Source organism: Acinonyx jubatus, chromosome D2 (genome assembly GCF_027475565.1).
Source record: "Acinonyx jubatus isolate Ajub_Pintada_27869175 chromosome D2, VMU_Ajub_asm_v1.0, whole genome shotgun sequence".
Lineage (NCBI taxonomy): Eukaryota > Metazoa > Chordata > Mammalia > Carnivora > Felidae > Acinonyx > Acinonyx jubatus.
This window is the reverse complement of record NC_069393.1, coordinates 7,209,017-7,233,209: the sequence shown is the minus strand read 5'-3', so window position 1 is coordinate 7,233,209 and position 24,193 is coordinate 7,209,017. Positions and strand designations below refer to the sequence as shown.

The following is a 24,193-nucleotide window of genomic DNA, read 5'->3' as shown; positions in this document are numbered from 1 at the left end:
GCCCCGGGCCTTGCGCGCACCGCACGCCGCGTGGGAGGTACCCCCGCAGGACCTGGGCGCGGTGCAGGGATGATACGCGCGCCCTCGGCCGCTACAACGCTCGAGCACGTGCTTTCTTCGCGGTCACCCGGCTTGTCCTCCGCGCGGGGCTGGCGGCCAGACACGGGCGGCCCGAGGCCGGGTCGCGGGCAAGGCGCGGACCGAAACCGAAGAGGAGGACAACGTGGGGCGTCCGAGACGCGGGACCGAAGCTCTCAGCCGCCTTGGGCTTTGGGACACATTACAACGCAGTTAGTTTCTCCGCTCAATCTAGCCTCTGCGTGGGAGGTCCCGCCCCTTCCATCCCGTGATTGGTCTGTACGAGCACGTCACGGCTGTATTGGCTGATCTGTTTGAACCAATCACCTGAGGGTTCTCCCCAGGGTTCTCTGGGAGATGTAGTTCAGGATCCCAGGCGGTCAGTGTTTGGTTAGAGCCCAGAGGAGGCTTTGCTCCTCTCCAAGCCCCATAGCCAGAAGTGCGGCCAGAGTGACCTCTCCAAGTTTAGGTCGTAGTGCGAAGTTGACGATGGTTTTCAACGTGTTTTCGTGTCAAGAGACAGGAACGTGGAGTCAGAAGACGAAGTACCAGTCACGTTTTGCTACTGACTGGCGCTGGGCAAAATAATTAATCTGAGGCAACACCACTCTACACTCTCTAAGCATGAAATGATAGGTTTTGCTATTTTATAAGGTTGTAGTAGGGAGAAAATGAGATAGTGTGAACGCGCTGTGAAATCTGTAAAGTACGTATAGGCATGTTAATTGTCACTTGACAGTGAAATTTTATTGAGCACTTATTATGTATCATGCATTGGGCATGCAAAGAAATGCTTCCATCTTGGAGAGATGGAGAAGGAACTCGCAACCTACTTAAAACTAAATTGAGCAGGAAAAAAGAGAACCACATATGGATACAAAAGAGCTGCAGTATTCTAAAGCTGTTGGGGGTAAGCTTCAAGGAACTGATTCTTGAAGAGTAAGAAGTGTGTGCCAGGTAAGGCCATTCCTGTTGGGACAAACTCCCTGGGTGGAACACAGCACTTGAGAGAATTTGAAAATAAAGGACAGCTCTGTAAGGATGAGCCTGGTAGATGGGAGGAAAGCAAATGAATCTAGAGAAATAAAATTGAGACCAAATTGTGAAGTTCACAAAGCTTTTTTTTTTAAGTACAAATTTGCCTGCCCTTCTCATTTTACTGTGTGTAATTATACCTCAATTTTTTAAATGTAAAAATTATAATAATGTGCATAGCGTCTTTACCAACAATGGTCATACTTGGAGATGGGAAAATCGGAGGGGGTGGGGAGTGAATGGAACAAAGGAGAGTGTGGGCGGGATAGGATGGCCCTGAACAGCTGAAGATCTTGTTAAGATTGTAAGGGCTAGTTTTAAATTATTCCCCGCGTCACAGTTTGTTGATGAGTCCCTTGAAAAATAATCTTTTAGGTACCTAGTTACTTAGTATCCTCTGTCTTAGAAGAAATTGCAGGAATTGTGTATCAAGTGTGTATTTTTAACAAGTCGTCAGATACTTGCTTTGTCAGCTAAAACTGACCAGATCCAGTGTTCTCTTAGTCTTAAAGGGGTAACAAATTAGACTAAAGGGGCAGTGAATTACTAGTACAGAAACTCACACAACGTAAAGAAAAGTTCCAAGGATACCGTCAGGGGTTGACCTGTGTCCCCCAACACAAATGTTGAAGTCCTCTAAACGCTAACACTTCAGAATATGAACTTACTTGGAAATAGGCTTGGTGCACATATGGCAAGTTCAGATGAGGTCCAAGTGGAAGGGGCACTTAGCCCAATGTGACTGGTGTCCTTATTAGAAGACGAGAGAAACACACAAGACAAAAAACAGCCATGTGACAGCAAAAGCAGAGGTTGGCATAGCCTGCTGACACCTTGGTTTTAGACTTGTAGTTTCCAGGATGGTCACACAATACAGTTTAGTTGTTTTAACCGCCCCCCCCCCCCATTGTGTGGTACTTTGTTAGAGCAAGCCTAAGAAACTGATACAAATACATCTTTAGATGAGGTGAAACCACCAAGGCAAAGCCTCAATTTCTCTGTCTCCGCAGAAAAGAACCTATTGTCTTATTCTAATGACAGTCTGCTAGCTCACCCCCCATCTTCACCCTGACTCTCATTAAGCTCATCCATCATACCATTATGTAGAGGTAAGGCTCCAAACTTTCCCTTGGTAGTTTTGGGCTTCTTTCCCAGTGGGTTTGTCTTACAGAGAAAGAAGTTCTGATTGGTGAAGCTATATATCCAAATCTCACCATACACCAGGAGTAAACTGTATTCCAGCTTTATACGTTATTCTGTGGGCTTGATTGTGTATGTCAACCCCATTAGATTGCATTGGTGTCCTGCCAGTCAAGAGTCCTAAGACTATAAACTGAGAGCCAGTTCTGGAACAAGGTATTGCTTGTGTGGTCAAGGTTATCATCGGCTTTCCTCAGAAGATCCCTGACTTTGTCCTCCCTCCCTCAAATCCTTTCGTAATCTCAAGATTTTGACCCATCCTCAGAGGCACAGAGGTCAGCAAGCACTTTGATTACTGACACGGATTGCACTAATTGAGCTGAATTTACCGAGTCTATGATATACAGTCTTGTCACCAAGTACAGGGAAGTAAAAAAGAATATAAACGAAACCTGAAGTTTTTTTTTTAAGCTTTTTAATTTTTTTTAACATTTATTTATTATTGAGAGACAGAGAGAGACAGAGCATGAGCAGGGGAGGGGCAGAGAGAGAGAGGGAGACACAGAATCGGAAGCAGGCTCCAGGCCCCGAGGCATCAGCACAGAGCCTGACGCGGGGCTCAGACTCACAAACTGCGAGATCATGACCTGAGCTGAAGTTGGATGCTCAACCGACTGAGCCGCCCAGGCGCCCCAAGAATTTGTTCTTAATTAACTTTTCAGTTTAAAAATTATTTCTGGCGTGCTCTGAGAGCACCCACTTCTCTCTGACTGGCTAGGACAGCTGATCAAGAAGAGGTACTACTCCCTCTTTCTTTCATCGTAAATTGGAAACTGTGAATAAGGTAAGAAAAAAAAAATAAGATAAATAAATAAATAAATAAATAAATAAATATTACTTCTGATTCCCCTTCATGTCTAGAATAGAAATTTCTAGAATTCAGGGGCACCTGGGTGGCTCAGTCGGTTAAGCATCTGACTTCAGCTCAGGTCATGTTCTCACAGTCCATGAGTTCAGGCCCCGCGTCAGGCCCTGTGCTGACAGCTCGGAGCCTGGAGCCTGCTTCGGATTCTGTGTCTCCCTCTCTCTCTGTCCCTCACCCCCTCATGCTCTGTCTCTCTCACTCTCGAAAATGAATAAATGTTAAAAAAAAAAAAAAAAGAAATTTCTAGAATTCAAAGATAAGACTTTACAAAGTGTTTATCAGGTCACTTTCCCTTCTATCTCATTGATAAAAGTAAAAGTTTAGCAGTTAGCTAAAAGTTTAGCTCTCAGCTCATCATCTTAAGTAGATTAAATGCCACATTCCTGTTTATTAAACAAAAATATTGCTACTCATAGGCAAAATCAAACCAAATCAAAACAAACCGACAGCTCCCAAAAAACCCAAAACCAAAAATCCAACTCAAAGCAGATTTAGAGCAACCCCCTCCACGCTTTGGGTTTTCTTAAAAAGTTTTAAATATCCTTGCAATTAAATTTATAAATGCTCTCCTCTCTGTCTTCTGAATGATGATATTTTCAGTGTTTGGAATTAAGTTTTGTCTAACCCATAACTTACAGTGTCGGATGCTGGTGTCGAGCTGCTGGGGGCCCCACTCTACTGCTCTCTAGTTGTGTGAGCCCTTGGGTACTTCCTTTTTCCTTAATTGCTGCTTCTCTAAAAGAGGAACAAATGTATGCATCCTATTTTATAAGCATGAAGATTAAAATACGAGTTTGCTCATAAGAACTGAAGAGTTCAACACACGAGAGCTAGTCTTACCAATGTTACTAGATCAAGCCCATGGTTTGCATTTTAGTTAAGTGATGTCTGAATACAGGTGCTGGCATAATTAGGCAGGTCAAGGGTGAACTGCCTTGGATAATTAAGGCTGTTTTTGCAGTCAGTGGAGCAGGCGGCAGAGATTGAGCCAACTGATTTCCCCATGTGTCAAGGCCTAGAGAGAGATGGTAATTCTCTCAGTGCAGGAGAAAAGCAAGGCCTCCTCAGGGCTATTGATGACAGTAAAATAACTTCAGGGATGCCTGGGTGGCTTAGTCGGTTGGGTGTCTGACTTCAGCTCAGGTCATGATCTCACGGTTCCTGGGGTTCAAGCCCCAAGTCAGGCTCTGTGCTGACAACTCAGAGCCTGGAGCCTGCTTCAGATTCTGTGCCTCCCTCTCTCTCTGCCCTTCCCCTGCTTGTGCTCTCTCTCTCTCTCTCAAAAATAAATAAACTTGATGTTTATTTATTTTTGAGAGAGAGAGAGCGTGGGCGAGGGGCAGAGAGCGAGAGGGAGACAGAATTCCAAGCAGGCTCTGAGCTGTCGGCACAAGCCTGACTCGGGCTCAAACTCACGAACGGTGAGATCATGACCTGAGCCAAAACCCAGAGTCAGATGCTTAACTGTCTGAGCTACCCAGGCACCCCAGAACAAATTGGTTTTTTCGTAACTACAAAAGGAAACTGGTTAAGATTCAGTGCTTAAAAATTTCAACAATCTAGAGGCCCCTGTGTGGCTCAGTCGGTTGAGCATCTGACTTCACCTCAGGTCATGATCTCCTGGTTCATGGATTTGAGCCCTGCATGGGGCTCTGTGCTGACAGCTCAGAGCCTGCAGCCTGCTTCAGATTCTGTGTCTCCCTCCCTCTCTGCCCCTCCCCTGCTTGCACTCTGTCTCCGTCTCTCCCTCAAAAATAAACATAAAAAAAATTTTTTTTTTTTTAGATTTCAGCAATCTAAGCCAAGTTAGTATTTTGGTTTTAGTTTCCTTTAATGGGCAAATTTTCAAATAGGGATGGGGTGGGGGGGGCATCTGGGTGGTTCAGTTGGTTGAGCATCCAACTTTGGCTCAGGTCATGATCTTACGGTTCGTGAGTTCAAGCCCTTCATCAGGCTCTGTGCTGACAGCTCAGAGCTTGGAGCCTCCTTTGGATTCTGTGACTCCCCCTCTCTCTCTGCCCCTCCCTGGCTTGCATTCTGTCTGTCTGTCTCTCTGTGTCTCAAAAATAAACATTAAAAAAAATTAAAAATAAAATAGGGAAACATCGTTTTCTGGCTTTGCCTGGGCGGCAGGGAGGCAAGGTCCAAGTAAGATAATCAGGGTGAAATTTAGAATTTCTATGGTATTTGGGACATAATTCAGAGATATTAAAAAAAAAATAAGAACTCTTGGTGTATGGCATTTAAATATCTGTTTAAATCCTGTGAATTGTTGGCATTATTATTTGTTCTTTTGGTTAGCAAATATTTATTGACACTGGCCAGGCACTGGAGCTAAAATAATGAGACAGACCCAGTGCTGCAGCCTAGAATGTAGGAAAAATGATAATCAATTATATCATTATAAAGCAAGATTAGTGCCATGGTGCTCTTATTATCCTTGTTTTAGGATGAAAAAAACCAAGGGAAAGAGAAGTTGGCTGATGAGACTGCAGTCCTGTTTACACGTAGTTGATCACAACCAGTTACAGATTTCTTTGTTCCTTCTGCACCTGCACTCTTTACTGATTAACCTAAACGAAAAGGAAAAGAAAGAAGACAGAAGAGTTAAACCCCAGGTCACATTTTCAGTACTTGGCAGCTGGTCCTCAAACCTGGAAAACTGGTTTCAGCACTCACGCACTTTGTCACTAAGCTAAGACTTTCCTTTGAGCAGTTCATGCAAGAGCCGTCTCCCCCAGAAAACTGGACATCCCGAATCGCTTGTAATGTCAGCTGTGACACAGAATCCCTGGCCCTCATTTACAATATAGCATGAGCTTACAAAACATTGTTGCTTTCTTGGTAGTTAAATAAATGCCATTCATATTCCTGAAACCCTGGAATTTTACTCTGCTACATTTTCAATGGGAGATATTCGGGGCGAGACAAAAATTTCATGTTCAAAGGACGTTCAACATACGGCCTCCCCAAGGTGTTAGTACAAGACCTTCCTGAGGTCTGGTAGGTCAGGCACCTTGCCTACTACTCTGCCTGTCCTTTTGCCTTGCGTATTTAATTAGTCTTTTATTCCGTTTAAGAAAGTCTTATTCATGTACAGACTTTTTCTGGCTTGGTCTCAACTACATCTACAGCAACGTCTAATTACTGGCACACAGTGGCAAGTGAATAAATGTTTGCAAGAAGAAATTACTGGGGAGCGCCTGGCTGGCTCAGCCGGTAGAGCATGCGATTCTTGATCTCAGGGTTGTAGGTTTGAGCCTCACATTGGGTGTAGAGATTACATAAAAATAAAACCTTAAGGGGCATCTGGGAGGGTCAGTCGGTTAAGGGTCCGACTTTGGCTCAGGTCATGATCTCACGGTTCGTGAGTTTGAGCCCCATGTCGGGCTCTGTGCTGCCAGCCCAGAACCTGGAACCTGCTTCCGATTCTGTGTCTCCCTTTCTCTCTGCCCCTCCCCCACTGGTGCACACGCGTGTGCACACACACACACTCTCTCTCTCTCAGAAATAACTAAATATTAAAAATAAAAATAGATAAAACATAAAATCTTTTTTAAAAAGAATAAATTACTGGAGACATATGGCCATCACCATTTTTCAGATCTTATCGCATAAACACTGCTAGCTCAAATTTCACAGCACACTATAAAAGAGAGAGGAGTTTGTTTTGTTTTTACAAGGATATACTTAAAAGTTGTAATCGTTCTCTAAAATTGGAGATACGATTCTTTCATTTTCCAATGGTAAGATAAATCTCACAAGGTTAATATTAAATAAAGCAAAATAATCTCCAGATCAAGCTGATCTGTATTCAGTATTCAATGAATACTGAGAAGAGTAAGAAGAGTAATGAATACTGAGAATGTAAGATTTTCTTACATTCTGTGGGGTGTCTTTTCACTCTCTTGATGGTGTCCCTTGAGGCACAAAAGCCCATAGTTTCGTTGAAGTCCAATTCATCTATTTTTTCATTGAACAGTATTCAGTGAAAGGTACTAATCCTGGTAAAGAAACACTGTTCCTCAGAAAATGTGGGCATTGGGTGAAGCTGAATATTGCTTAGGAATGGAGGCACAGAGAAGGGACTCAGGAATGTCTGACTTGCTAATGGGATCTTTAACCGTTTCTGGTGTAGCGGGTTTCTATACTAGTAGGAGATCCATGCCTCAGGCTATCAGGGTTTGAGACCACTAGCCTTCAGAGTCATCTGGCTATTGCCTGGGTGGCCAGCTAGTTCCTCTCCGGGGACAGACAACCATACTGGGACATGTAAGCTCTTTCTACTTAAAGTGGGACATAAATATACCGGTATACCATTAAGAATACCCATGTGTAAGTATCAAGCACTTCTAATAATATCTGACATACCTTTTACACTTGGATGGCCAGTTGGTATTAAGGACCTTGATATAAAGTCCTTATTAAAGCCATTAATTTGGATAGCTCTCAAAAATGAAATATTGCCTGAAGACATTAAAGTTACATAATGTATGTTTTTCTTCAAGTAAATGTTTAATCACCAATTAATTATTCCATTGGTCAAACGCTATTAATTTACAGTGCAGGGTTAATTCTGTAGTATGTTAAATCTTGGCATGTTTTTATTAGGGACTAATTTAATTTCAAGTAAATTGAAACCCATAGCATTATTCAGATTATCAAAATGTATAATTGATATTGACATCAGAAGGGTACCTGGGTGGCTCAGTCGGTTGAGCGTCCAACTCTTGATTTCGTCTCAGATTATGATCCCAGGGTCTTGGGTTCGAGTCCCACCTCGGGGGCTCAGTATGGAGCCTGCTTGAGGTTTTTTTTTCTCTTCTCTCTCTCAAATAAAATTTAAAAATATTGACATCAGAGCTTTAGAAAGTCAATAAAACAAGTACTAATTAACTACCTGAACTAGATAAGTAATGTGTCAGGTGCTTTGTGGGGGAGGGGGATGCGGAGATGTTCAAAACAGGATTTCTACCCCAAAGATCAAAGAGAGATAATAAATGAGGAAGACAAACAGAAATTGAATAAGGGAAGTACAAATGAAAAGCTACCGACCAGAGAAAAGGAGGAAGTTCATTCAAAATATAAAGAACTGGGAAGGATTCAAGGAAGGAGATGGGTTTGGACTACAGTGTAAAAAATTGGTGCTTATGGGCTGAAAGTTTATGGGGCACCTGGGTGGCTCAGTCGGTTGAGCGTCTGACTTCAGCTCAGGTCATGATCTCACGGTCCGTGAGTTCGAGCCCCGCGTTGGGCTCTGTGCTAACAGCTCACAGCCTGGAGCCTGCTTCGAATTCTGTGTCTCCCTCTCTTTCTGCCCCTAACCCACTCGCATTCTGTCTCTGTCTCTCTCAAAAATAAATAAAACATTAAAAAAAAAATGAATGTTTACGCCATGCCTACACCTCACACGAATTCGTATGTTGAAATTCTAATGCCCAATGTGATGGTGGTGGGATGTGGGGCCTTTGGAAGGTGCTTAGATTATGAGAGTAGAGCCTTCGTGGATGGGATAGGGCTCTTCTAAAAGAGGCCCAAGACAGCTTCTTTGGAAAGGGTATTCCTTGGTCGCAAGTAATTGTTTGAAGGACACATAGATCATAGATGTTATAAACTCTGCCATATGTAACTTGTCTTTCTACTGCTCATATGCTTGAACAACTGACTGATTGCCTGTGAAATTCTTGAATCACAGCTTTTTCCCCTCAAAATTGTTTGCTGTGTTGTCTTTCTTTCTAACAGCTCTACTGAGATATAATTCACATACCATGCAATTCACTCATCTAAGGTGTACAATTCAATGGGTTTTGGTGTATTACATTATTAAATTTTTTTTAATGTTTTAATGTTTATTTATTTTTGAAAGAAGGAGGGAGAGAGAGAGACAGACAGACAGAGCATGGGGCGGGGGAGGGGCAGAGAGAGAGGGAGACACAGAATCCGAAGCAGGCTCCAGGCTCCGAGCTTCGAGCTGTCAGCACAGAGCCCGACGTGGGGCTCGAACCCATGAACCATGAGATCACGACCTGAGCTGAAGTCAAACGTTTAACTCACTGAGCCACCCAGGTGTCCCACATTATTAATTTTTTTAATTGTGGTATAATATATAACATAAATTTGCCATTTTAACCTTTTTTAAGTATACAATTTAGTGGCATTCATTGCAATCACAGTATTGTGCAACCATCCCCATGATCCATTTCCAAAACTTTTTCACCACCCCAAATAGCAACTTTGTAACAATTAAGCCCCAGTCCCTGGTAACCTATAATCTACTTTCTGTCTATGAATTTGACTACTTTACGTACTTCACAGAATTGGAATGATAAAACATTTGTCCTTTTGTACATGAGTTATCTCAGCATGATGTTTTCATGGTTCACTCGTGTGTAGCATACATCAGAGCTTCATTCCTTTTTAAGGCTGAATAGTATTCCATCGTATGAATATACCACATACTGTTTACCTATTCATTCATTCATGGACCCTTGGATTGTTTCCACCTTTTAGCCGTTGTGAATAATGCTACAATGAACATTGGCATACGAGGATTTGCTCCAGCCCCTGCTTTCAATCCTTTGTGTATAAACTTAGGACCTGGAATTGCCGGATCATTTGGTAAGTCTACGTATTGCTTCTTGAGGAACTGCTCAGCTATTTTCTGTAGTGACTGTAGTGTTTTACATTCCGACCAGCAACGTGCAAGGGTTCCAATTTCTCTGCATCTTTGCCAACGCTTGTCACTTTTTCATTTTACTGATAAAAGGTATCTCAATAGGAATGACATATCTCTTTGCAGTTTCGATTTGCATTTCCCTAATGATTAGTGATGTCCAGAACTTTCCTGTGTTTATTGGCCATCGTATATCTTGTTTGGAGGAATATCTGCTTAAATCCTTTGTCTATTTTTGAATGGGGTCGTTTATTTTTTGTTGTTGTATTGGAGTTACTTATGTATTCTAGATATCAACCCCTTTTCAGATACACGATTTGTGAAGATTTTCTTACATTCTGTGGGGTGTCTTTTCACTCTCTTGATGGTGTCCCTTGAGGCACAAAAGCCCTTAGTTTCGTTGAAGTCCAATTCATCTATTTTTTCATTTTGTGAACTGTGCTCTTGGTGTCATACCCACTAAATCATTGCTAAATCTAATGTCATAAACATTTCCCACTACGTTCCCTATGTTTTCTTCCAAGATTTTTGTAGTTGTAGTTAAGATTAGGTCTCTCATTCATTTTGAGTTAATGTTTGCATATGGTGTAACATAAGGGTCCAAATTTATTTTTTGCATGTGGAATCCAAATTTTCCCACCACCATTTGTTGAAAAGACTGTTCTTTCCCTATTGAATGGTCTTGGCACCCTTGTCAAAAATCAATTGACCATACATGTCAGGGTTTATTCTTGGGTTCTGTAGTTTATTCCATTGGCCTATATGTCTCTCCTTATGCCAGTACCACACTGTTTAGCTTTGCAGTAAGTTTTGAAATGAAGAAGTGTGAATCTTTCAACTTTGTTCTTTTTTTCTTCAGATAGTTTGGCTATTTCAGATTCCTTGAGATCTCATATGAATTTTAGGGTGAGTTTTTCTGTTTCTGTAAAAATGCCACTGGGATTTTAATACAGATTGCATTGAATCTGTACATTGCTTTGGGGAGTATTGACATTTAACAATATTCCAGTTCATGGATGTGGGATATCTTTCCATTTATTTAGGTCATCTTCAACTCACGGAAACGTCTTGTAGTTTTCAGTGTGCAAGTCTTTAACCTCCTTGATTCAGTCTATTCCTAAGTATTTTGTTCTGCTTAATGCTATCATAAATGAAATCATTTCACTAGTTCCTTGTTAGACTGTTCACCGCAAATGTATAGAAATACAACTGATTCGGCAGTGTTGATTTTATATGTGAATCCTCACTGTATTCATTTATTGGATCTAAATTTTTTGTGTGTGAATTCTTTAGGGTTTGCTATACATAAGATCGTATCATCTATGAATGGAGACCCTTTTACTTTCTTTCCAGTTTCGATGTCTTTTACTTGTTATTCTTGCCTAATTGCTCTGGCTAGAATTTCCAGTACTCTGTTGAATAGAAGTGGTGAAAGCAGGCATCTTTGCCTTGTTCCTGATCTTGGAGAAAAAGCTTTCAGCCTTTCACCATTGAATGTGATGTTAGCTGTGAGGTTTTTTTGTATTTCTGTATCTCGTGTGGTCTTTATCATCTTGAGGGAGTACCTACTATTTATTGAGCATTTTTATCATGGAAGGGTGTTGAATGTTACCATATTTTTTCTTTTTCTTTTAATTTTTTTTTAAGTTTATCTATTTTGAGAGAGAGAGCATGTAAGCGGAATAGGGACAGAGAGAGAGGGGAGAAAGAATCCTAAGCAGGCTCTGCATTATCAGCACAGAGCCTGATGTGGGGCTCAAACTCAGGAACCACGATATCATGACCTGAGCTGAAATCAGGAGCCGGATGCTCAACTGACTGAGCCATCCAGGCACCACCCCTATGGTATTCTCTTTCTGTATCAATTCAGATGATCATGTTTTGTTTAATTTTGTTTTCCCTTCATTGTGCTTCATTATGTCATGTTAGATAAAAAAGATAAAACTAGGCAGGGACCCTAAACTGAGTGGTTTCGAATTAGGATTGGAAGGCTCAGCTGAGGTGTCTCTGTTCTTCTGCCTCTGCCTTAGGCCAGGCCCTTGTCTTACACTTGGACTCTTAACAACAGCCTTTTCAAAATAGTCCTCATTTTACTGTCAGCGGATCTTGGAATGATTGTCTTTGAAGAACTTGCAGTCTGCTGGGAATAAAGAATTTCTTTAAAAAAAATTTTTTTAGTGTTTATTTTATTTTTGAGAGAGAGCACAAACAAGGGAAGGGCAGAGAAAGAGGGGGACAGAGGATCCAAAGCAGGCTCCGTGCAGACAGCAGAGAACCTGATGTGGGGCTCGAACCCATGAACCATGAGATCATGACCTGAGCCCAAGTCGGGCGCTTAACTGACAGAGCCACCCAGGTGCCCCGGGAATAAAGAATTTCTAATTCAGTTGATCTCATTGGGTACTGGGCTTTTAATGAAAGATTTGGTTTGTCCCTGGTCTGCAGACTATAATAACCTGTTTCATTTCTAACCTCATCATAATATTGAATGAGTACATATGTTAGGACATAAATATAAATCTTAAATGTAAATTCAGTGTTTTACATTTAAATCCGGAGTCTTCAGGGCTTTCGTACATCTGAAGCAAACAAATAGTCTGCTTCTTATATGTTTATTGCTTAAATAAATACTCCAGCAGGATGGGGATTCATTTGGTTTTGCAAATTTTATGCATATTTCCATTTAATATCTTATTTTCTCCTGAACCATTCGGGATGGAACATTTCATGTATAGAACAGAATTGGGTTGATTCAGACACCCAGCCCCTAAGGGGAAAAGTGTCGATTTTTGATATATTGAAGAATGGCTCCTACAGTCTACACTGTGGAAGGAAATGGAATGTGGCCTATGTGTGGTATTAGAATAAGACTTAGAATTGCCTACCTTCAAAATTCATCTTAGGGTAACAGGTAAGAACATTTCTGGAAGTCCCAACTCTGCTAGCTGGGTGATCATAGTCACTTAGCCAAGGTGGTCTCAGTTTTCTGTAGAATGAGGATCATAGTGAATTCAAGGGGAATGCTGTGAGGAGCTGTGATCGTGGCTATCACATTTCTTCTCTGAGCCTCATTTCTATGAAAGGAAGGAATCTGGATGAGATTATCGCTGGGCCATAAGTTCCTGAAATCCTGTTTATGTAAGTCGGTATTTCCCAAAATATGTCTCTCAGGAGGGAATGTGATAGGACATTCCTTACTTTTTTAATTTTTAAAAATTGTTATTTATTCTTGAGAGAGAGAGAGAAAGAGCATGAGTGGAGGAGGGACAGAGAGAGAGACACACACACACACAGAATCTGAAGCAGGCTCCAGGCTCTGAGCCATCAGCACAGAGCCCAGCGTGGGGCTCGAAACCATGAACTGTGAGATCGTGACCTGAGCTGAAGTTGTACACTTAACTGAGCCACCCAGGCGCCCCAGGAGATCCTATATTTTAATAGTTATGGCAGACAAGATAGAGTTGACAACAGGGCCAGCACAGCTAAGGGGATATGCCTGCGGCCTGCAGTCAGGTTTGCTCGGCCTCACAAACCCCAGCTGCCTCTCAAGACGCTACCCCACAGCTTTCCGTGATTATCAAAAGTAAGTGAGGCAATGAACGACTAGTTTTATAACCATTTGGGGGCCATGGGATATAGGAAGAAGAGGCAATACAAGTTTAATTCCATAGCAACAACTTGGTGCACACAGAACTGCCCACTGGGAGATTCAGGCATGTAGACTCATTCAGCATGTGAGCTTCTGGAGGAATCCTAGAACAGACCCCTCAGCTAGAAGGGGGAGAGAGCTAAGTCTGGTACTGCTGTGTGGACCCCAGACCCTGGAGGCCCACTGCAGTATAAGGAGGGAACAGGCATTAGCCTTAACACCCTGTGGTTGATTTCTTGGGCTCAGAAGCACTGCAGTAGCAAGAGGGCATCAGGAGTGGCCAGCCAAGTTGTATGTGGTTTGACATCCCCATATAACCAGCATCCCAAACGCTGTGGTGATCAGGGACCAGAAACATAAAATGGCAAGGCGGGGGGCAAGGCTGAGCAGGAGCCTTTCCCCCCTGATGCCATCTGTGAATCTTCTTGTAAGAAAGTGATGTCATAATGGAAGGTCCAGGTGGAAGGTAAGACATTTAACATGCTTCTCCTTCAAGAGCCATATCACGTGGTCTCTGTTGATCAAACAATGTTCTCAAAAGAGGACAGAAATTATTTTAAAGAGAAGAAATGGATGAGTGGGGACAGGAAGAAGACAAAGAACCTTACCCCCAGAGATAGAAGTATTCTGTGTCGGCAAAATTGCTGACATTCACTGTGATGGCAAAGAGTCAGAGGGGTGCTGAATGGTGAAACTGTATATAAAACAGAGGACTAAAGCATATGAAAACAAAGAATGTCTGAAAATTGTGCTTCAAATTAAATTATATGCAGTGGTTGCAAATGAATGAATGAATGGATTGAATGAATGAATAGATGTGTTGAGTTTGGTACAAAATGTCACTGTCTTCGATTATGAAACGTCTATAAAAATGAGTTGACAGGAAAAAAAAGTGGAAGTGTTTAGGACAATCTAAAATACCATAATATGAAAGATATTAGTAAGTATATTAATACAGTATATGTATGTATACTATTATAGTATATATATAGCTATATTTAACACAGGGGTGCAACCAGGTCAGGAAGCTGTCAAAGTTCATCATGTTATTGGGGCATCTGGGTGGTTCAGTCAGTTGAGCATGTGACTCGAGCTCAGGTCATGATCTCCTGGTTTGTGAGTTCGAGCCCCACATTGGACTTGCTGTTGTCAGCCTGTCAGCCCAAAGCCCACTTCCCATCCTTTCTCCCCCTCTCTTTGCCCCTCCCCTGCTTGTGCTCTCCCCAATAAATATTTTTTTAAAAGTTCATAATGTTATTATTTGGCGTAAGGCTAGGCTGCTAAAACAGAGACACTAAATATAGTGGCTTAAAGCATACACAGTTGACCCTTGAACAACGTGGCGGTTAAGAGTGCCAACCCCCCTCGCAGCTAAGAGTCCACATATAACTTTTGATTCCCTGCAAACTTAACTACTAGTAGCTAACTGCTGACTGGAATTTTACTGATAACTATTAACACGTATTTGTATGTTACATGCATTATATACTGTATTCTTACAATAAAGTAAGTCAGAGAAAATAAGATGTTATTAAGAAAATCATAAGGAAAATACATTTCTAGTTCTGCTCAGTTCTGCTCATATATATATATATATAAATATATATAAATATAAATATATATATATAAACACCCTGCATGTAAATGGATCCATGCAGTTCAAACCTGTATGTTCAAGGGTCAACTATCCAAGTGTCTCCTTCCATGGCAGTCTTGAGGTGAGGAGCCCATGTCACAGGCACAGATCTGTCAAACAAGGACCCAGATGTCTTCTAAGCTGTGGCTGTTCCACCCCTCGGACTTAACAACTGACTGTTGGTAATGCCTGCTGTCTCTTTCCTCAGGACTCCTTGTTCAGTCCATTACACTCAGGAAGTGTTGGGGGAACTCGTTTAACACACCTTTGCCAATAATCTTTTGTAAAAAATGCATTTCTATTACTACGTGCTTTAATTATATTTTCATCAAAACACTGAAGCTGCAGATTTAGATAATTTAAAAAATGGAAAATGTCTCCCATGCAACCTAATTACCAAAATCACGCTAAACAGTTAACTCAATGAGTCTTCCTTACTGTCATTAAAAAAAAAAAATGTGACTTTATTTTTCAATTCAAGTATACTGTTAACATATTTTGAGGAATAGAATAAAAACTACCGAGAGATAAATGATGCAGCAAATCTTGTAAAAGCAGTTAAGTCAAGATTAAAATGCTGTTGTAGAACAGCAATGTAGTAGAATATTTTCATTCTGTAAATTTTTCTCATTTACTTATGCAATATAATATGCAGCTACAGTCTTAAGTTATTCATAAAGCAGGGGGATGCTAAAAGGAATGTTACTCCTTTGGCACACGTGTGTGCATATGTATACCGAACTCTGGTGTTTGGAAATAAACACAAATCATGTATAAAATTAAGTAATTCCATTAATTTTGTTAGACACACTGATCAAACTTTTTCAAAGTGATTAATGAGAGTAAATATAGACTGGTAAAAGTCGATTGGTCTCATATCTAGTATAAATTGGATTTTTTTTCTAACATGAAATAGTATAAATATTTCATAAGATGAATTAAGTTCAGGACTGTAACTGGAATATTTTAGATGCCTGGACAAATATATCTTAAATAGCTTCTTGTGTCATGCATACCAAATCTCAAAGAAGTCACGTAAAAATTTACCACAGATTTTGTCTGGTGAAATATGAAAAGTCAGAAAGCTCTCCTGTACTGACCTGTGCTGCTTTGGTTGTTGGGTGGTGTTTTTCTAAACCAGCGAACTCATTCTAAGGATTGGTCTAGAGAGTAGCTGAAAAGAGTTGCTTATGTTTTAAATACAGGACCCCAAAAAGTGCCATTTAGATGGTGAATCTTTCTTACTGATGCTCTGATTTTCCATCTCCAGTCTCCCTCACGAGTAATTCATTCTTTTGGCAATAACTGAGGAGTGGAAAAGGGAGGTAAGTGAAAATCAGCGTTACTGGTACTGCCCATACTTTATGATACACGTATCTGATTTCAGAAAGTCCCCACAAGGGCCAGCGTGTTCTATGCCTGAAGCCCCAGTTCACCTTCATCAGAGCAATGACTAAGACAAGAAAAGGTAAAAGTTTACAGCTGGGAGTATGGCAACTTGACTAAGCACACCCAAATAATGGTTCAAATGATCCCGTTGTTTGGAGCCCTGGAGATTTTTACACCTTAGGTCGGTGCACCTTAGATTTCGAATAGGTGAGGGTTGTGCTTTCCTTTTGAGAAGTGGGAGAAGGAGAGTTCTACAAGCAAAAGAGACAAAGGAGACCCTGTGATATCAGGAAAGAAAGAGGACATCTGGGAAGCTGAAGATCCAGAAACGCATTAAAGGCACCCATGTCCACGAAGTACTTGGACATCTTCACACGCACAGGGACTTGTGCTGGAAGGCTGCTATTCGAAGTCACTGATCAGTTTGAGTTCTATCCTGCCCTCTCCGGCCAGCCATCGGCCTGATTAGTTCCACCTTTTCTCGTTCCTGTGCATGCTATTCCACAACACGGAAACTCACAAAACCATGCAAAACTGTTCATTCAGTGCTTACTACCTGCCCTGTGCCGGGTCCTGTGCTAAAGGTTGCACGGGGAAGACAAGTCCCTGCCCTTCGGTGACCTCAGCACAGCACTACCCCAGGGCACTATGTGACAGACTCAAAGCCAGAGCAGGAATAAGCTCCGGATGTAGAGGAGATTAAGGCTGTGAAGACTGGGCTAGCCTAGGGAACACCTCACAAAGGAGGAGAGAGACCCAGAAGGATGATTGGATTTGCCCCACCTGGAGAAGAGCAAAGACCCTCCCCAACCTCTGAGACACTTGACCCAATTGTTAGAATTGTTGAGGTTTTGGAAATAACACTGCTCAGGGATGGGTGGGTATGAGGTGCCTGTGGGAACAGTGGCCAGAGGGAAGGCTGGTTCCCTACGGGCACTCACGGACATTAACGCATTGATTTCCCTGTATTTGTTTGCCTATCCCATTGGCGACAATCACCCGAGCAGAGCACAGAGTCCTGAGGCACAGAGAAAGCAGTGGTTCTCAGCCTCAAGCATACATACATTAGATGGATCGAGGGGAAACTGGTACAGAGGACTGGATTCTCCCACCTCCACCGCTATCAGAACTCTGATCTGGGCGGCCTAGGGTGGGATCTGGCATCAGTTATTTTTAAATGTTTATTTTTTTTAAATTTTTTTTAAGTTTATTTATTTTTGAGACAGAGAGAGACAGAGCATGAACGGGGGAGGGTCAGAGAGAGAGGGAGACACAGAATCGGAAGCAGGCTCCAGGCTCTGAGCCATCAGCCCAGAGCCCGACGCGGGGCTCGAACTCACGGACCGTGAGATTGTGACCTGAGCTGAAGTCGGACGCTTAACCGACTGAGCCACCCAGGTGCCCCCCGGCATCAGTTATTTTAAAAAAGCATCCTTGGTGAACCTCACATACATCTGGAGCGGAGACAAAGGAGTGGGACATGTTGAGGAAAAAACAGGTCAGGGGAAGGAAATGTCCCCAGCAATGCTGCACGGACAGGACCTTTGAATTTTAAGGCAGCACAAGGGCTCTGAGCACCAGGAAGGGGCCTGGAGCAGACGGTACGCCCCTGAGCGGGGAGGTAATTTTGATGAGGGCTGGCATGCTTGGTTTTGGCCACTGGGCACCCAGGTGATTTTGAAATTACACACTTAAATGCTGACCATAATCCCATTTCATTGTTCATACCGAGTATTCAAAAAGTCTCTTTCTCTTAACAACTACTGTTTCTATAGCAAATCCTTCTCCATCTCTGGTAGCTCGTCATGTAAGGACGCACCGTGACTTTTTATCGGTGTATTTGCCACTGTGGTTTCCTGGCCATGAAAAAGGATTTGCAACGTGTACCTTGGTGGACCCCCAGGCATTTCTTCTCCCCATATGTTTAACAGTGGGGATGTCTGCACTGCTGTGGGGATAACTTCAGAAAGACTTTAAGGCCCTGGGGAATCCTTGGCCAGAGATCCCCACTGACAAATCACAACCGCCTCCAGCTCCCGGTTTGAAATGAATGATGGTCTGTCAGTTTAAGTATTGAGTTGTTAATAAATGTAAAAGGGAACTAAAACCTGGCTCCTTCGATGCTGGTTCTGTATAGAACATGAAAATGCCCCAGACAGGACAGTATCATCACTGCACAGGCCCCTGGGTATTAAAGAAAGCTCAAGGACACAGTGTCTTCCTGTCAAATAATCCAGGGAAACTATGGGTGAACTTTTGTCAGCTTGTTGACAACTGGCAACTTCGCCTTAAAGTTCAAGTCTCTAACTTTGTATCATTTAGATTCGTGTTCTTTCACTTAAGGGCCGTAGGGAGGTCATCTCCAGCGTATTTCATGAACCTACATGGGTCAGGTACACAGCAGGAGAGAATCCCAAGCCAAATGTATCCATCTAAAACGAAGTCATTGCCAGGCATTTCTAGGTCAGCAACCAGACCGTGCCGGAGTTTGGCCATTTATATTTGTCCTACTGTTTACCTTTCCACTAAGAGCTTCTTTAATTTTTTAGACTTTTTAATTCTTTTTTTTTTTTAATTTTTTTTTAACGTTTATTTATTTTTGAGACAGAGAGAGACAGAGCATGAACAGGGGAGGGGCAGAGAGAGAGGGAGACACAGAATCGGAAGCAGGCTCCAGGCTCTGAGCCATCAGCCCAGAGCCGGACGCGGGGCTCGAACTCATGGACCGTGAGATCGTGACCTGAGCCGAAGTCGGACGCTTAACCGACTGAGCCACCCAGGCGCCCCTAGACTTTTTAATTCTAACAATCCTTTCCTTTACCCCTAATCCAGTGGTTTTCAATTAAGCGTTATGAGAATCCTCCAAGGAGCTTTTAAAAACATAAGGATGTCCAGGTCTTAACCTGGACCTTCTTGAAACTCTGGGGTGAAAGCTGGATATGCACACATTTTAAAAATACCTATTAGCTTTCTGAAAGTGAGCTCCTAGGTAAAAACTCCTTCCTAATCCATTTAGTTTCCTGGTCCACTCATCTCTAACCGGGTCAACCTTAAATTCCTCATCTCAAATTCACCCTCTACCCAAAAAGCCCATCTCTGACTCTTCAAGGCAGACAAATACGAACTCAAACAAGAGTTTTAAAATAGGATGGAGATTTTAAGTGATGAAGTGTGTGGTCAACCAAAGAAACCGGTTATTGTTTGGAGGGATAAAAAAACAGGAATTCTTTTCTTTTCCTTTTCCAAATGAAGTTTAATTGATAATTCAGCTTCAGGAATAAAAATAACTTCTGAAATGAAGAGTATAAATATGTTTAGTGAGTGTTTTTCAGAGTTCATTTCTTTTCTTTCTTTCTTTGCATACAGTGCTGATCCATTCTCTTGCCTGAATGTTATAAAGAAATTAAAATTTTAGGTAGATAAGCTACCTATTCCCATCCTAAAACACCACAAATCCCCTAGTAGCCTCGAAGGCAAAACGCCTCCCCAGTTTTTCTGTAATGTTTATGGCTGGAATATAGCACCTGGTTGAAATAAAATAGGGACTCAGAGTTCACTTAAACATGACCCCAAAGGTGTCTGGGATTAAACTCATGGACTCAGATATTTCAGGAATTTGCAAACTACCAGCTACCTACGAAAACGAAGCCCATCCAATTAAATTTGTAAAGGCTGAAGGTTCTAAATGGGCCAATGCCGTAAAAGTGTTAAGTTACCAGACAGTTATGAATGGAAAATACCATGTTTCTGTTGATGGAAGTCTATAAAAAATCTGAGGAAACAGACTGTAGGTAATGAGCACATTACTGCTTTTCTAGTAACACTTTAACTGCTGTTTGCAACTGTTGTTGCTTGTTTATAATTCATTTCCTGATCGTTGAGGACCGAGATACAAAAAGAATTCCTGCTTTATTCTCTAGAAGCTATCAACAAGAGGGAAGGAGCAGAGGGGAAGTGACAGCACACCGCAGCGCAAGCAGAAAAATGGATGAACACTGACAAAACCAAGGCGGTGCTGGGCACACATGGGGTGTCCTCTGTGAGGAGGCTTCAGATGCAGACAGTGCCAGACTCCCAACCCGTTAGGATGTAACATCTAATCCCGGCGGTGGATGCATACCACGGGCTCGCGGAAACACCTGCTGCGCAGAATGCATTTACCCGAAGATATGTAAAGGTTCTGCAATGCAAGAACTTACCTCTGCCCCTGTTGAGAGTTAGGCCTTTCCTACTTTTTCCTAAGAACTCCTTCTTCCCAGGTCGTAAAACCAGAGGCATAAGGCAGTTCGGCCTGGAGAGCTGGAAGGGTTCCAGTCTCTGACCTGTCCCCGGTTATGAACTGCTACCACAGACACTTGTTTAAAAACCGAGCACTTACGGATGGAGGACCTGTACTCACAAGCTCTAGAAAAAGCACAGAAACCTGGACTCAATAAATAATCCTTAAAAACTCATTTTATCTAGTGCTTTTTTTTCTTCCTCTCTGGCAATTAAACTGACTCTTGTATTTCCTGAGGAGGTCCCTAGTTTGGACGATTGTAAGGCATTGAGACCCGCTAATTGACTACATAATCCTAAATAATGAAGAACTGACTATAATCTCTACTTAAAAAATTTTCAGTACTAGAGATCTTTCGAGTCGTTTGTTTTTGTTCCCTGGACAGTATTAAATTCAAGTATACCTAATCTTTGGATGAGCAGTAAAGTAAAACGCTAATAACCCAAATATAATCCCCTGGGGATAATCACGTAAACACGTTAAATATGAAGAATATTTTTTAAAGTATCAAACGTTTACCTAATTCGTGATTTTGTTCCCCCCCGATCTTGAATCCTGGGTTATTTTGTAATTTCCCGTTTTTTACTTTTCTTCTGTCCCAGGGGCCTCCTAATTTCATACTACACAAGTAATTTGCTTTATCAAAGAAAACAAGAAAAACCGGCTATCTCCTTGTATTTACCTAAAAATCCAGAAATAAAGAAACCTACTTACAAAGCACGCTACCTCATACACTGTAGAAACTTAATTTCAGCCAAGTTACACTGCTGCCAATCACTGAGCTGCAAAGTGTTTCTTTCTCTCTCTCCTAACTTAATAAAGCTTGTCAAAGGTTCCAAGAAACCAACTGTGACTCCAGCTTTTATTGCGTTCTGATGGGATCAGTGGTTACAGGGCCCCAGCATCACAGATCACTCTCCCCATACAGGGCGGAGGAGAACGCGGTGTAATCCAGGGCGCCGGGCACGCTGCCCGGCCCGGAGTAGGCGGGCATCCTCTTGATGCAGTACTGGGCCTGATCGGGTGGCAGCTCTCGACGGAGCTCTTCTGCCAGGATGTACGGCTGGAAAAAAAACACACAAGTGTCGGTTAAGATCAGTGGCAGAAAACACAGGAATGTCAGTGGCGTCGATACTTACACATCGCCTGCATCTGTTGGATTTAAACAAAGGATCGAAGTCGGGGGGTCTAACAGGGGCGGTAGCAGACAATGGACGGAAGGCTGCGTTTCACTCCTGAGAGCGTATGTGCAAGGTGATTTGTCTCGTGGCCAGCAGGAAATCGTAATACGCTTCATAAAGGCAGAGGGAGGACTATCACCAGTATTTCTCAAAATGAGCCATAATGCAAGGGGAAAATACTACAGCCTAAGATTCACACTGGAAAGATAAAGGGACAGTTGGTTTATATCATACACTGATGAGAATATAGGGATGGTTACTTAACGTGATCAACGTTTTCTTTTTTTTAACGTATGTGATTGTGTTTTTAGGAAATGGAGTCATTTTCCTACTCAGTTTATTAAAAAGCTAACTTTGCCACTGGAGAAAACCTCTTTCTAAAGCAAAATAAAATTAACATTAGCAATGGATTTGTTTTTCTTTTCTTTTCTTTTTTTTTGGTAAATGTCAAATGTCCAACAGGAAACAGCATAATTCTAGTGAAACAGACTGGCTGGGGGCAGCTGGGTGGCTCAGTTGGTTAAGTGTCTGACTTCAGCTCAGGTTGTGATCTCACAGTTCGTGAGTTCAAGTCCTGCATCGGGTTCTACACTGACAGCTTGGAGCCTACAGCCTGCTTCGGATTCTGTGTGTCCCTCTCTCTCTGCCCCTCCCCTGCTCACACTCTCTCTCTCTCTCAAAAATAAATAAACATTAAAAACAAATTTTAAAAACCAGACTGGTTGGTGAGAGTCAAAAAAATAAATAGCAAATACACTATAACTTATAGTAGGTTTCTTATGGGGTGGGTGCATTAGATGAGCTTTGCTTTATTACCTCCTCTCCCTCTACCCCCACTCTCATGTGAACAGGATGAATTTTAAAATAAGCATTATTGTTTTCAGGATAGTTTAACTTATCTGATGTTTTAAGGTAATAAGCATGGCCATGCTGATGTTTTAACACCCTAAATTCCTCTTCCCTCTCAGCCAGAACACAGAGGAAAAGAATCATGTCCCACATTGAATTTATACATACTGAGATGTTATTGTTTGGGGAATGAGATTCAAAAATCTTGAACATGCAATTAAACTCCTACTTCATTTCCAGCCCACATGTAATGAAAAGCCTGCCAATATTTTAAATGACCGAATGACTATATTTAACTTTGCTCCCATGGTTGGGCACAAAGTTGAGGTCACTGATCCTTAAGAAAAGGTTCCCGGTTCCACGGTATCTGATTTGTGGGGCATCTACTGACCCAGAATGTGAAATGGCATTTAACCAGTGAAGCACAGAAAAAAACTCTACAGAATATGCACTTGGTTCCTTCTGTCAAATTCACGGTGAGGCCCACACAAAGTGCCAGGAACAGAATGTCTGTGTTTTCTCTGTTCTGTGTTTGCCATCGTTAGGTTTACTTGCGGCTTTTTGATTTCAGTGCTGATGTGATACAAAATATCAAAATGATTTTTACTTGGCAACCCTGTTTCTTGTTTTACCAGATCAATGCACAGACTACCACAAAAGCAGAAGGAAATCTGTCACTGCAGACCTTATCAGAAGCCAGGATCCGGAAGGAGGCAATGACCTGCTCGGCCGTGTCCGTGTCCGCCGTCTCTCTAGTCATGAAGTCGATGAAGGACTGGAAGGTGACGGTGCCCTGTCCATTGGGATCCACCAGGGTCATGATGCGGGCAAATTCAGCTTCGCCCTGAGGCAAGGTTGCAAAGAAACATGTAATTCAACGAGACACAACCCTCAATGAGGCCTTTCTACCTCCCGACATGCAAATTCCTTAGCGTCTGAAAATTTAAATAGCGACTTAAGTTTATTGCCATGAAATGATGTTACAAGTTGCTGTAGCATCAAGCCAGAAGCTGCTGAAGGTCAGAATTCCTTCCTCCCTCTGACCCATGTAGCCTTCAGGCCTTAACACATTTCCAGAAGAGGAATTCAGAGAGAAAGAGAGATGGGCCTTTTCTCGGACTCCAATCAATCAACAAGAGTAACATTGCTAAGTGGAAGGCAGTTCAGAACGTGGCTCTCACGATTTTTATTTTAAGGGTCTGAGAAGAACCAAAGTAGCTCATGTTCAAAATCCACATTGATGGGTAATAGAGAAGCCGGGGTATACTGTAAATGTAAGATTTTCTTAAGCTGATTTATTACTAAAAAAGTTTTTACCTTCTAAGATATTAGTGGGAAAAGCACTTTGAAAATCATCAG

General features: G+C 42.1%; 1 protein-coding gene and 1 long non-coding RNA gene across 4 annotated transcripts in view; one reads left to right on the top strand and one right to left on the bottom strand.

The window, feature by feature from the left end:
- The first annotated feature begins 324 nt into the window (after positions 1-324).
- Positions 325-23,679, top strand: LOC128312671 (uncharacterized). The gene is made up of 2 exons (XR_008292253.1): positions 325-1,035; positions 23,470-23,679. It is a non-coding gene; the product is annotated as an uncharacterized LOC128312671 (long non-coding RNA).
- Positions 21,638-24,193, bottom strand: part of ACTN2 (actinin alpha 2) — a 72,630-nt gene continuing 70,074 nt past the window's right edge. For all 3 annotated transcript variants that reach the window (XM_053207420.1, XM_027046951.2, XM_027046950.2), the window contains exons 20-21: positions 23,520-23,678; positions 21,638-21,867 (exon numbers count right to left, since the gene is read on the bottom strand). In XM_053207420.1, the coding sequence (XP_053063395.1) occupies positions 21,709-21,867; positions 23,520-23,678 (318 nt within the window). In that variant the 3' untranslated portion in view covers positions 21,638-21,708. The remainder of the gene's footprint in view (positions 21,868-23,519; positions 23,679-24,193) is intronic.